The 14,136-nt window shown below is 33.0% G+C and overlaps 1 protein-coding gene across 14 annotated transcripts in view; it reads right to left on the bottom strand.

The window, feature by feature from the left end:
- Positions 1 to 14,082, bottom strand: part of PPIP5K2 (diphosphoinositol pentakisphosphate kinase 2) — a 58,713-nt gene extending 44,631 nt beyond the window's left edge. For 6 of the 14 annotated variants that reach the window (XM_015590454.2, XM_006913261.3, XM_025047723.1 and 3 more), the window contains exons 1-6: positions 13,862 to 14,079; positions 7,932 to 8,318; positions 5,499 to 5,694; positions 3,112 to 3,202; positions 1,679 to 1,764; positions 491 to 645 (exon numbers count right to left, since the gene is read on the bottom strand). In XM_015590454.2, the coding sequence (XP_015445940.1) occupies positions 491 to 645; positions 1,679 to 1,764; positions 3,112 to 3,202; positions 5,499 to 5,694; positions 7,932 to 8,045 (642 nt within the window). In that variant the 5' untranslated portion in view covers positions 8,046 to 8,318; positions 13,862 to 14,079. Of the gene's footprint in view, positions 1 to 490; positions 646 to 1,678; positions 1,765 to 3,111; positions 3,203 to 5,498; positions 5,695 to 7,931; positions 8,319 to 13,861 lie in introns of all 14 variants that reach the window. The other 8 variants (XM_006913266.3, XM_015590452.2, XM_015590453.2 and 5 more) reach the window with 4 other exon arrangements.
- Between the last annotated feature and the right edge of the window lie 54 nt (positions 14,083 to 14,136).

The following is a 14,136-nucleotide window of genomic DNA, read 5'->3' as shown; positions in this document are numbered from 1 at the left end:
TTTGGGCTTGTGCTTCTTTTCCAACTACCTCAATCATTTTGATCTTTGCCAATACAAAAACTAATTCAATGTCATTATCTTTTAGACTTGATTTGCACTTATACTATTATGCGTGTAATTTTGAGCATACTTGCATGTATATAAAAGTTATTGATATTGCTTTTTCTATGATCTATCCATTTGGAGGGCCATTTTTCTAAAAGACTGATTCTCTACCTAAATTTTTTTATATGACAGATACATAAATGGAAGGTAGAAGGTAAATCAAGTAACTTCCTGGAATTTTGTAGGTAGAAATTTTGCATAAACAACATTAAATAACTAAAATGATGCCTTGCTTTTCTAACAAGTATGACATCAGTTTTATGAATTTATATCTAAATGATACATTCTTTTTTAATCATAGTTTTATTAAATATTTGATTACTCTGAGTAAAATTTATACAATAATGTATAAAGAACAATACTCACTAGGACAACAATGGTTTACCTTTCGAAACAGTCTTTGACTTCCACCACCAGCAGATGTTGGATAATAAATGTAAACATTGTGATCTTCTGCACTGACTGGTTTTTCTACAAAGGGCTTTTGGAAAACTTCCCCATTTACTTCTACGTGATCTTCCCCTTCAATCAGGCTGCATTCTACAAATCAAGCATAATAACAAAAAAAATTATATATCATATATTATCTAATATATTATTGATCTTTTATATTCGAATAGATTACAAAGTAACCTTGAATAAAGTACTGATTTAATTTTAATTAAAACTGTTTATGCAAACAACATATAGCAACATTTATGATATATGGCATTAGGTAAACAGTTGGTCTTCAAAATCTTATAGGCCTGCCATTTCACCCTATCATCTCATAGAATTCAAAGTTAGATATGAAATGATGCCAACAAGAAAGATTAGGAAATAACTCCAGAATGCTAGCATTTTCTGAAAAACATACTAGTTCATGTCATAGAAACCACAAAACATGAAATTACTTAATTTGGAAAAGTAACTGACATGCAGAGTACGTGAGTGATCTAATCAGAAAGTAAATTTTCACCTCCAAACAAAAGTTCTCTGTTACAGATAATAAATGCTCTATTTTTTTAAAATAAAAGTTGCTTTAAAAAACAATAATCAAAATTCTCTAAAATACTGTTATCAAAATATTAAATCTTAAGACAGGTAAATATTTATCTTGCCTTTTTAGACTAAGTTATGTATAGCTTACATGCTGTTTTAGATAACCAGGAAAATGAAGCAAAGTATACTTCAAAATATTAATAATTAGAAATATTTAAAAATTCCTAGTCATTAGAAATTTAATTGTGCTATCCTAGCATGAAGTTTCTAATATTTAATTCAATAGTCAGAGATGAATCATTTGTTTACCTCTCATGAATACAAATTTATTAAAGCATGTAATTTAAAAATTCTTCTGTATGATTCATTGATAGGTCATATATAGACTAAAGAAAAATAGGATCTATAACTTCTAAATTAGCTAGCCTTTTAGCTCATAGTGTCACATTTTAAGTGAATATAATGTTTATTTGAATCATTAAAAAAAACTGATTAGAACACTGAGTTTTTTAAATTCTTTCCACTTAACTATAGAAGGAAAGTGGCTCAAAAGTATGCTAATGACAGAAGGTAGCTTGCTTAAAATCTTTACCTTTGGGATTATTTGGGTCACGGTTCAAAATTGCATAACGAGGAAGTAAAATACCTTCAGCTTGAAGAATACTGTATACTTCTCTCCTGAAGAAAAAAAAAAAACATAGTTATTGTTTTATAACTCTATTTCACAGAGTATATTACTATATTACTCTACTGTTTATAAAGTATATCATTATTGTTCAACTAAAATAGGAAGATATATCGTCTTTATTTTTTAAATAAACATATAGTCATTTAAAATACAGAAAAATGTATTCTAAACATTCAGCAATTAGAACAAAAATGTACTCAATACATTTTGTGGCACGTTAGAACACTGATTTTTAAAATTGAGAATGTATAAAAAAATGGTTAAATAAAATTGCTATATTGCAATGACAGAATATTATCTAACCATTAAAAACCTTATACTCTATAAATTTAATGATATGGGAAATTTTTCACAATATTATGAGAGAACAGTGATACTAATTTTGTGAAATGTGAGTATGTATATACTGCTTTCTATATGAACAAATATGGTAGATATAATGACAGAATTAAATGCCTTTCTTTATGCTTTTATTTTCCAAACTTCTTGAAATGACTATGCATTTTGTGCCTGATCTAGTCTGATCTTAGAAGCTAAGCAGGGTCAGGCGTGGTTAGTATTTGAATGGGAGGACCACTTAGGAATACCAGGTGCTGTAGGTGTTAAAAAAAAAAGACTATGCATTTATATATGTGTATATATATTGACAGTTATAATATATAAACATACATTAATATGTAAATCCAGGAAAGATGTTTTAAAATTTTAGATATTAATGTTACTCTCTGAAAGAACAGGAAAAAACAAAAATAGAAAAACAAAAAGAACTATAGGGCCTTATACTTTACAAAGCATTTTCATATATATAATCTCATACTGTAATGCCACCACAAATTATAAGGGTAGCCATTAGAGTGAAACATCAATTAAATGAAATACATAAATACATTAATATTTTAAAACTTCTCTTAGAAATCCATGCTTTTAAATCCACGATCTGTTAAATGTTTATATAGTGAAATATTTTTCAAAATGGTTACACTTTACCATTAAAAACAATCTAGTTATGAATAAAGCCCTAATGGATGAGCCACATGATAGAAGAAGTGTTCTTAATTTTCAATGGTTTAATAGGCTTTGGAAATTAAACAAACCTGGTATAAGTCCTTGTTCCACTACTTGTGACTTTGGGCAAATTAATTGATATTCTTGATTCTCAAGATTCTTCATCTGTAAAACTGGGTACAAATACCTATTTCTAGGTATTATTTCGAGGATACCACAAATTAATGTGTATGACAACACCTGATACACGTCAGATACTAACGTATCAGATATAGTAGATACTAAATAAATGTTAATTTCTTGCCCTTAATTCAGTCAACTTTACCACTCACCTATCTTGTATCAGATACTGCATATTCAAGTCATTGATTACAAATGGATTCCTGAGCTTTGCATAGGCAACTGCTTTGTCCAGTGGAAATCCTAAGAACACATATTATTAACATATTCTATATAATCTTAAGATAAGTTGACATCTATAACTTGAATTTACGCCACTTCCCATAAACAATTTCATTATGCATATAACGGCTAGATTCTATATAAGGCATAGAATAATAAATACATAAAACTTGATTTAGTATGCACTATTAAATACATCTTATTTTTTCCTGTTGAATTTGATTGATAAGGCACAGCAAGCCAGTGGTTATATAGCCAAATTTAGGGCATTGACGTTAGTCATTAATTATTCAAGAATCACCTGATAAAGGGTAAGATTACCTCATATACAAACAAATCTATATATAAAGTATATCACAATCACCTGGTGATTTTTAAAAAATATACACCACTCACTTAAAATAGTATTCATTTTTAAAAATAGCAACAAAACCAAAAATTCACATATAACACATATGCTCTAAATATAAAATACATGAGCAGAATCATGCTTGCTGTCAAAATATCGAATAACTCCCTAAAATTTCTAAGCTTTTCTAAAATTACTAATTACAATGAAAAATCAATTTGCAGATAAGTCTAAAAATATCTAAAGAATTTTAATTATAGTTCACTTTCTATTGATAGTAAAAGTCTACGATTTTATCCATCGATACACATTATTGAGAGAGGTAGTTTACCATAAAGGTTAAGGGCTTAACCCAAAATTCAAATCCTAGTTCCATCTTTTACTAGCTATGTGATCTTGGGAAAATTTATTTAACATATCTAAGCCTCTGATCCTGGCTGTGAATGGGTATTATGCTAGTCTTACCTAGCAGGGTTTTTGGGGAATTAAATAAGAGTCTTACCTAGCAGGGTTTTTGAAGAATTAAATAAGAGTACGACCTGGCATAATGTTAACTATTTTTATTCCTTAGGTGATAATATTTTAATGCATACTTTATCTAAGGAAAAGAGTAAAAATCAGCAAGCATGCATAACTTTAGCATTCACTGTAGTATACAACAGTATATCTGTGAAGATACCGTATTTTGCAGCATTATCAGAATACTTCATAGAGGAAGTATTAAAGGAATACTGAACTTAAAGCAAAAAGCTACAAAGAAGCTTTACTCCAAAATTCCTCTTAGTTTTTAAAATTTAAATAGAGGTACACTATACCAAGAATCACTTGGCCACAAATTACAAATTTCACTTATTAAAAGACTCTTAAATTCTTCACTTGTAAAGATGTCTCAATGTCTACGATTTGAAGCCTAACAGAATTCAGCAAAAGTCAGTCTCCTGCTTTTGTTGTTGTTGAAGAGGAACTTTTTCCTTATCAAAAGACAGTTTATAGGATATGACCTTGACAGCACCTAGTTTTTATAGCCAAACAGGTTTTGTGGAAAGAATCATGTGATAGAAGGAAAGAACACTTTATCCTCAAAGATAAGCAAATTTTAAAATTCTCTGAAACAATGAACTTCAGTCTGTAAAGAAGACCAGGGCCTTGGCTTCTCTATGAAATCATGAAAATCAATATAAACTATGGGAGCACAAAAGGTCTCAACCATGGTCCATCCCCTTCTTCTTGAAGGAGATGCCTTTTGAAAATCTGACTAAAGTAAGAGTTTAACATAGCCGGGGACTACATATTTTGGTAACACGAACAAGGAACACATTTAAAACTGAGTGTGTATCTTAAACATATAGTTCTTAGAGAGGAATTCACTTAATTCACAGTCTTAGGTTATAAATTTTGAGATATACACTTTACAATAATTTTGATTAGTGAACTTTACTATGACATACTACTTTACTATGAAGTAATATAGTTCAGCTTATTAAGTTTTTAAGAAATTAAGTATGAATATGTATATAAGAATTACAGATCATTTCCTATATTGCAAAAGCACAAGGGATTAAAATATTCAAAAATTCAATATATACTTGAGGAGGTCATCAAAATCCTATTTTTAATAGCGAAAACTAGAAACCATCTAATTGTTAGGATATTGGTTAAATATGTCATAGTATATCCACATGATATAACACCATTAAAAATCAGGTTTTTGAAGAAAAAACCTTTTGATATAATTAGCAAAAAATTTAAATATAAAATTACATATACATCATCCTACTAAATGTTTCTAAAAAATACACACAGAAAAAAAGACTGGAAAGAAATACAGCAAAATGTTAACATCACCTATCTGTGAAAGTGGGTGAGTTTAATTTTATTTTTCTATTTTATCTAATATTCTACAATTAATATGTACTGGTTTTATAATCAGAGAGAATAAAGGCGTTTTCCTTCCCCATTCTTTAATACCTTTAGAATGGAAAGAAATAAGACAATCACATAAAGGCCAGTTTTCCACTGGTTCATTCAAAATAACATCCTCTTCAAATACTACTACTGTGATATATTTAAATAAGGAGATCCGTTCAAGAATTTCCTTCATTGGTTTAGATTTGGATTTCTTTGCCATGGAACATATTCCAACCACAATCTGCCGTTCCGGTGGCTAAAACAGAAAACAAAACAAAACAAAAAGACAGGTTGACTTAAGAACTCCAAAGTACAGCTATCTTAAATCTTTCAGAAGTAGATGAGCCATGTGATGAATCAATAAAAGTGACACATTAACCAAAAAAGGCATTTTTCAAAATTATATTGTTATAATACATACTTAACAACACAATAGTTTATCTACAAGGTCTGTTACAACTTTTAAAACAAAAACCTTCAGAACATTGTTACTATTTTTATTTAGATTTTAAACTTAAACAAATACTCCTTTAACTGTCTCTAGCATTTATTTACCTTCCTCATACCAGAAAGGGGCACAGTAAAGTCAAAACCTATCTAATTCAAGTAAAAAGGCCAAAGCGAGTGAGATAAAGAATTCTCTTGCCTAAAATAAGATGATGTTATGACTACAAAGCGATATGGTGTTAAACTAATTTTGTAGATTGAACTTGAATATTGGTCACCTATGACAACTTGGAAAGAAATTTTGGAGAAAACCAACACTGCTAACAAAGGTGTCAATGCTCTGTGACATCAATCTTCATACTCCAATATTCCTATTTAATGGTGTTGTTCATCTCTGCACTCTTGCTACAGTTCAAAGGCTATGACTTGGTCTGAAATTTAAAAGCAGGATATGGAAATAATAACTTATAAGTAGCTCACAGGTTTATAAAATTACTCAAGATTCATTCTGAGGTCTTTAAATTCAAGTACTTAAGAGTTTTATCAAATATATAAAGCTGTGTCCACTTTTTCATTTCATTGTTCTCACTCTTCTCTGTTTTATATATTTCATATGACATTATAATTTGGGCTCAAATTATATTAGAGCTAGAAAGTTACTAGACTTTTCCTTATATCTCAAAATAAAAGTGGATAACATCAGAATTAAATTGTTATTATTCTTTAGCCTAGAATTATATATTTTTCATTGCTTTCTCCAACTCATATAAAATTCAAACTGGGATTGGATTATAAATCCTAACTTCCGTGGGATCTACTATCCCTCCCCCTCTGATCATCCACTTTTATCTTCCCTTATTCAATTCTTTCCTAATCAAAAACCTCGACATAGCTCATTATAATGTCCCTAAAGTAGATTTTCTGAGATAACAAAAGTACTTCACCTAGCATTTCATACTGCTTTACAGTTAAAGGCTAATATGTTAAGTTTTGTTTACTTATGATAGATCTATTTATTAAGTATTTGCTCACTGGCTAAAATGAACTGGAAACATTCAAGTTTGAAATCTACAAATAAACCTACATAAAGACAAAATTATACAATTTTCCTATTAGGTAAAACCTTGATATGAAAATAAAAGCATGAAAATAGTTTTTTAAACAGAGCTAAATTATTTTGTTAGATTTAATCTTAAAAACAAAAGAATGATCTAGAACAAATTGTTTTATAAATCTGTAGGTCAAATGAACCATATCAGGCTCCTACACAACTACGCATCATGACTGCAAACTCAATTAGTACTAAAATTCCAAGAACTATACTAAGCACTGAAGAGTTAGATATATAGAAACCACTTGTCCTCAAAGTACTTTGAGTCTAATGGGGAACTTAGTAATAATACAGTACAGTATGATACATGGAATGGAAATACATATGTCAAAGTACAAAAACAGTACTGAGGAAGAAGTGTTCCAGTTTCTTATGGGGAAAAGAGCAAGGAAAGTGAACAACATGAAATTTGAGCAGGGTTTTGAAGAATAAAAAACAATTTCTCAGGCACCCTAAAATAAGGGAACTTCATAAAGGAGTGCATAGAAGAGCAAAGAGGCGTACTATAACATGGAACATGTGGGAAATAAATATTTGATATTGCTAAAACATAAAAGGTAGAAGGGATGAGAGACAAGTACCATTCTAGTTATAGGTAGGAGAAAAAAGTCTTTATTTGTAAGAAGACTGAACTTGACCTATCAGTGGTATTCAGAAGAACTCTAAAGAAAAAGGGTAGGGGAAGTAGAGGTTGAGTCAATAGTACTTTCTAGTCTAAGTCTGCCAGAGAAGCTCTGCTTTTATATTTTACTTACTGGATTTCCAGATAAGATTTCAGATAAGTTTTGGCTTGTAAGAGAAGCTTGAAAGTCATTATTTTTTTCTGGGGTGAGGGGGGGGATGGGATAATAGTATTAATTCACCTTAACAGTAATTAGCAAAAAGCCTATCCTGTATTGGTCTTCTCTCACCAAAAAAATAAATAAATAACTTACAGACTCATCCTCTTCCTCATCATCTTCATCTGCGTGGTGGAAGAAATGTCTGTAATTTCCAGGATTGATTTCTGTATCTTCAGGTCCAACAAAAAATCTGGGAACTTCACTCATTTTTATTTCATTTAAAATAGATTATAATTTAAATGTGCTATACAAAAACTGCTTCTAAATAAACGGCATTAGAAGAAAGCATTCTCTCTATACTAGCTGACACATAGGTCTGTTGCTGCTTGTCTCTGCTTATACAGTCACTTGAATTGTGATGACAGTTAGTTGGCAAATGTTCTTCTGTTCTTAGATATCATTGTTTCATTGTTGATGCAGTTTAAAAGACAAAGATAGTGAGGCTATTGCTTCAGTGAGGTGATACAGCAATCTTTTTACCTAAATGCAATGAAAAATTAATTTTAGAGGCTGTACTACAAAAACATTCATGTAAAAGTAATTTTAAATGATGTTTTTAAAATCAGTATCAATAACTTGATATATAACTTCAAATCAAAGATATTTTCCTCCATAAAATTAAATAAGACACTGATCTTCAATAACATCTTAGCAATAAGAAAATTAGAAAAGAGCAAAAAGACTACATACTAAAGTCCTCAAGTCCAAAAGAACCTAAAAAATTAAGAGAAAATTATTCAAATATAACAGAATTACATTAAAAGGTAACTCCTATACATAGTTCAGTAATATCTGAATAGGATGGAAAAGGGTAAAATGTAATGTGGGTTTACAAACCATTGACAACTATACATAAATCTGAAGTTACATTAGATCAATTTTTAAAAGGCTTCAATTTGTAAAAGTTGCAAACAGTTTTTTTAGAGAACATAACCATTCTACATTCTGGTCTCATTTAATCAACAAAACAAGGGTAGAGAGAAAACAAGATTTCATTATAACAGCAGCTGTTAAATTTTAGAAGCCAAAAACTCTTTGATGAATCTAATAAACTCTATGGATCCTCTCCTCAGGGAAAAAAGTATATATGTACACTAAATCCTGCATGCACTTGTGTGTGACGACATGCAAACTCTTCCACATGAACAGATGCCCAGGACCATCAGCTTTAAGAACTATCATATAACAGTAATAAAACCTCAAGGTTGTTTACATGTACTTGTTTCTGGGTCATATCAAAACTAATTACCAAGATGAAATTACAGATCAAATGCTTCATTTGATTACTGGTAATATAAGAAATTACTTGGTCAAATATTCTTAAGAAGAATTGAATGATATGCTAGGTAGAATTGCAAAGCGTAACTCTGAAAGTCCTATTCCACAAAGATCTAATTCCAGTAAAATGGGATGATAAATCTCAGATTATTTTGAAGATTAAATGACAATGCAGACACCACAGCAATTAGCATATGATAAGCACTAAGCAAACATTAGCTGTTTATATATTTTGTTAGCTGTTGTCATAATTAAGACAGAGGTTTCTAACCTAAACCTAACTGGCACAGAACAAATACATACAATTCAATTTGGAATGTACCTACTTACCTTATAGGTAATAAGGCCACAGAAACTCCTCTTTGACATTGCTGCTGCTGGACACCACGTTACATTTTTTTTTCAGTCTAACCATACTGCTTGAGACTAGCATGAATACTATCGCCTGGAATCAACAGTCATCTTAACATCTTTACTGGTCACAGTCAAAACAAAGCTACCTATCATCTGTTGATGGGCATTTAGGTTGCTTCCCTATCTTTGCTATTATAAATTGTGCTGCCATAAATATTAGGATGCATAGATCTTTATGAATTGTTTTGGTTTTCTTTGGATAAATATCCAGAAGTACAATTGTTGGGTCAAAAGGGATATCCATGTTTAATTTTTCGAGAAACCTCCATACTGTTTTCCATAGCAACTGTACCAATTTGCAATCCCACCAACGTTTGAGGGTTCCCTTTTCTCCGCATCCTTGTCAATACTTATTTTTTGATTTATTGATGATAGCCATTCTGACAGGTGATTGAATAAAGAAATTATGGTTCATTTACAATGGAATATTACTCAGCCATTAAAAAAATGAAATCCTACTATTTGCAATGACATAGATGGACCTAGAGATTATTATGCTGAGTGAAATAAGTCAGACAGAAAAGATAAATACCATGCGATTTCACTTATATGTGGAATCTAAGGAAAAAAGAACACACTAATCAAAAACAGACTCACAAATATAGTGGACAATTTGGTGACAGAGGGGAGGGGGGGTTGGGAAACTGGGAAAATGGGGTGAAGGGTTAAAGAAGTACAAATTAGTAGTTGACAGATGGTCATGGGGATGGGGAGTGCAGTATAGGGCAGCGGAGGGAGGGAACAACGCGGGGGATCGTTTTATGAACTATATAGATGTCTAACCAAGGTACTGTATACTTGAAACTAAATAAAATAAATAAATAAAATTATATTTTAAAAAAAGCTACCTAATCCTTAAAACGACACCTTGGACCATCTATCACTCCCATGTAGTATTCAGAACTCCACCTCTCTCCCCTTTACCTGCACTTAAAACCTTTATCAGTGTAGCCCAGACCTTTCTACAAGTTCCCTCAGAAGCCTAAGCATGAACTAGTAAATCTTGGCTCCCAAAATCAGAGAAAATGAGAGCCCCAGCTCCTGTTGCTCAGCTTGAACAGAGACACATAACCAGTTTTCCTGAAATCTTAAAAGCATTTTCCAACATTGCTATAAATGGTGACTTGTTCCAGGGCACTATTATTACAGTTATATAATAGGTTATTAAATAGGCTTCTGTAGGCTAGCAAAGGCAGCCTGGCATCATCTACAAGATTATTTATACAAGTAATATGCCAAGTTCCAAACAATCTTCATACCGATTTCCTTCTTCAAATGTCCATGCGATACTTTTGCTGAACCTGCTTTTCCTTCTGCCTGGAATTCACTACTCTCCTTAAAAGTTATTTCTCCTTCAGTAAACAAATGGAAAGTCCTCAATAAATGCTTTCCTGACATCTATCATGCCTCTGCCAGACCTTAAATATATAACAGCATCCTCTCCCCTCCTATATGATCCACAACATTTAGGGTCTATTTTTACAATTACCTATTTCCTAAACCTACGATAATGGGTTAATATGCAAACTATACAAAGAATGCATACAACTCAACAAAAAGCAATCCAATTTAAAAATAGGAAGAGGACCTGAACAGCCACTTCTCCCAAGAAGACATACAAATAGCAACAGATAAAATGCCAACAGATAAGATTCTCAACTTCACTAGGTATTAGAGAAATGCAAATCAAAACTACAATGAGATACCATCTCACTCACACCTATTAGAATGGCTATAATGTCAACAAAACAAGTATATAAAAGTGTTGGAGAGGTTGTGGGGAAAAAGGAACCCTCATACACCTGTGGGAATGTAAACTGGTACAGCCCCTATGAAAAATAGTATGGAGGTTCCTCAAAAAATTAAGAATAGAATTACCATATGACCTGGCAATCCCTCTTCTGGGTATCTACTCCCAAAATTTGAACACCTTTATCTTTAAAGATATTTGTACCCTTATGTTCACTGCACCATTATTCATGGTAGCCGAGACATGGAAACAACTGAAATGTTCCTCAATAGATGACTGGATAAAGATGTGTGTGTGTGTGTGTATATATCTATACACACACACACACACACACACACCCACACACACAATGGAATAATACTCAGCCGTAAGAAAAGATAAAATACTGCCATTCATGACAACATGGAAAGATCTTAAGAATATCATGCTAAGTGAAATAAATCAGAAGGAAAAAGTCAAGAACCATATGATTTCACTCATGTGTGGAATACAAAACTGAAAGCAACAAATGAACAAAAAAATAAACAAACACAAACTCATAGACAATAATATGGTGGTTACCAGAAAGAAAAGGGGTTGGGGGTAGGGAAGAGGTAGGCAAAGGTAAAGGGAGTCACAAATATGGTGACATAAGGAGATTTGACTTTGGGTGGTGAACACACAATGAATATTCATATGATGTATTACAGAATTGTACACTTGAAACCTATGTAATTTTGTTATTCAATGTCACCCCAATAAATTTAATAAAAATTTCAAAAAATCATGTTTCCATTGGAATTTGGGTTTTTCCTCCCCAATTTTTTATTATGAAAAATTTTAAATATTGAGAAAAGCTGAAAGAACAGTTCGCTATAAACAGCCATGCAGCCACCACTAGAATCGACGATTGCTAACATTTTACCATATTTACTTTCTATTTCTTTACACACATATATGTATATTTACTGTACCATTTGAAAGTAAGTTGTAGACATCAACACACTTCATCTCAAAATACTTTAGTATGCATGTCTAAAAATAAGGACATTCTTCTACATAACCACAACATCGTTTCCACTTAAGAAAATTAATGGTTCCATAATACTATTTATATGTAGTTGCATGGAGCTTTTGGAGAACAAGGACTTCATTTATATTCCCATTACTTAATTGGTGCATAGCACTTATTCGAGTAATCAATAAATGTTCTATTAATGTTCAGTTTAATGCCTTCACAACCAACATGCAAATGTTAGAAGTTAAAACTTAAACAGTAAGCTTTGATCGTACAAGTATGAATCTTCTGCACATCAGTTTAATTACCAGCTTTAAACAAGCCTATACTACAGTAAGTACAGCATTTTGTTTTCTGAACTACTTGATTCTGTATCACAATGTTGAAACTCAGTGAAGACAGAGATCATGTCTGTCTTTCGTTTGACACATAAATAGGCATACCAAGTATTTTCAGCTTCTGCAAACCTTAGTGAAAATGTTAGAAGTGATGAAGAACAACGTTAGGACAACAGCAGTATTATAATTAATAATTAATAGGTTTTGGAGTCTGAAAAATCTGTTTTCTAATACTGGTTCAAGTGTTTAATAGCAGCAAAAGTTTATTTAGGGCGAGTTCCGTGACTTCACTAAACCTTAGTTCCTAGTTCTGTAAAATGAGAATAGTAATCTAATATACTTCATGGAATTGTTGAGACTATATGAGAAAAGATGTGAAGCACTTGGAACACAGAAGAATTCAGTTAATAGTAGCTATCGTTATTGTTTCACTGCCTGAAACAAAAACTGTTTCATTCAAGATTTTTCAATAGTAAAACAAAAAGCCTATCCCAGTGTAGAGCAAGGATGGTAGGTGCTAAAGTCAGCCATGCTTCCTTCTTTCACAGCTAAGTCTTCTAGCATGCTAAAGCAAGGCAAGCGTTATCCACAGGACTCCAAAGGTCGCAAACTCCCAGGAAGTCGTCGAGAACCTAGTAAATAAAATTCACTGGTCATCATCCTTGCCCCTTCTCCCTAGAAGCCCAAGAGAATACCACACTTTCCAACTAATTAGATACCGCAGCGACCGGCAGGAACCGTCCTTTCTCTGGAAAACTGCAACGCATGGAGCCTTTTTGTTCTTTTGCAGTGCGGGTGGAGGTGGCGAGGAGCAGAGAAATAAAGACTAAAGACTGAAAATAAAAACAGCCATCTCTAGCCACAGCAGTCCCCAAACGCAAGGCTTCCTACTTTGATGGAGAGAGACCAAAGCCTGGAGTACCAGCTAGGAACTCGGCACTGTCCTCTTATCTGAGCTGCAACCTATGATACCGCAAACCCAAGAAATGAAAAAGAGAAGCAATGGAGGAGGAGGCAGAAGAGGTGGAAGAGAAAGTATAGCTAAGACACTAAACGACCCTCAGGGCTCTACTGCCACTCCTCCGAGCCCACGCTGCCTTTCGCTTTGGCACCTTCCCCTCAGAGGAGCGCGTGTCTAAAGCTCTGCGGAGCTCAGAAGGAGACAAAGCAACCGCTCAGCAGCGGCCGCAAACCTTGGGTGACCAGGTTCCGCATCTTGGTTCTCCTTCGATCTCTGGGCCCTCACCTGCCACGGCTGCTCTTGTCAGGCCAGCGGCTGGAGACAGCGGAGCCCATTCAAGGTCTTGGTTTCCCTTTAATCCAGGGGCAAGGGTGAGGCGTTAGGCGACTCCAGCTGTTAGCGTGGACGCCGGTCTTCTCTGCTTAGAAGCAGCAGAAGAGCCACATAGAGGTACTGCAAGGAACTACTACACCAGCGAATCGCGGCCACGCCTCCTCTTCGCCCGCTTCGGGTCTCACACCGAAACCTCACCGGGCGGAAATATTTCCGGCGAGAGCCAA

This window comes from Pteropus alecto, unplaced genomic scaffold (assembly GCF_000325575.1).
Source record: "Pteropus alecto unplaced genomic scaffold, ASM32557v1 scaffold20, whole genome shotgun sequence".
In the NCBI taxonomy this organism is placed as follows: Eukaryota; Metazoa; Chordata; class Mammalia; order Chiroptera; family Pteropodidae; genus Pteropus; species Pteropus alecto.
This window is presented reverse-complemented; position numbering and strand designations above follow the sequence as displayed.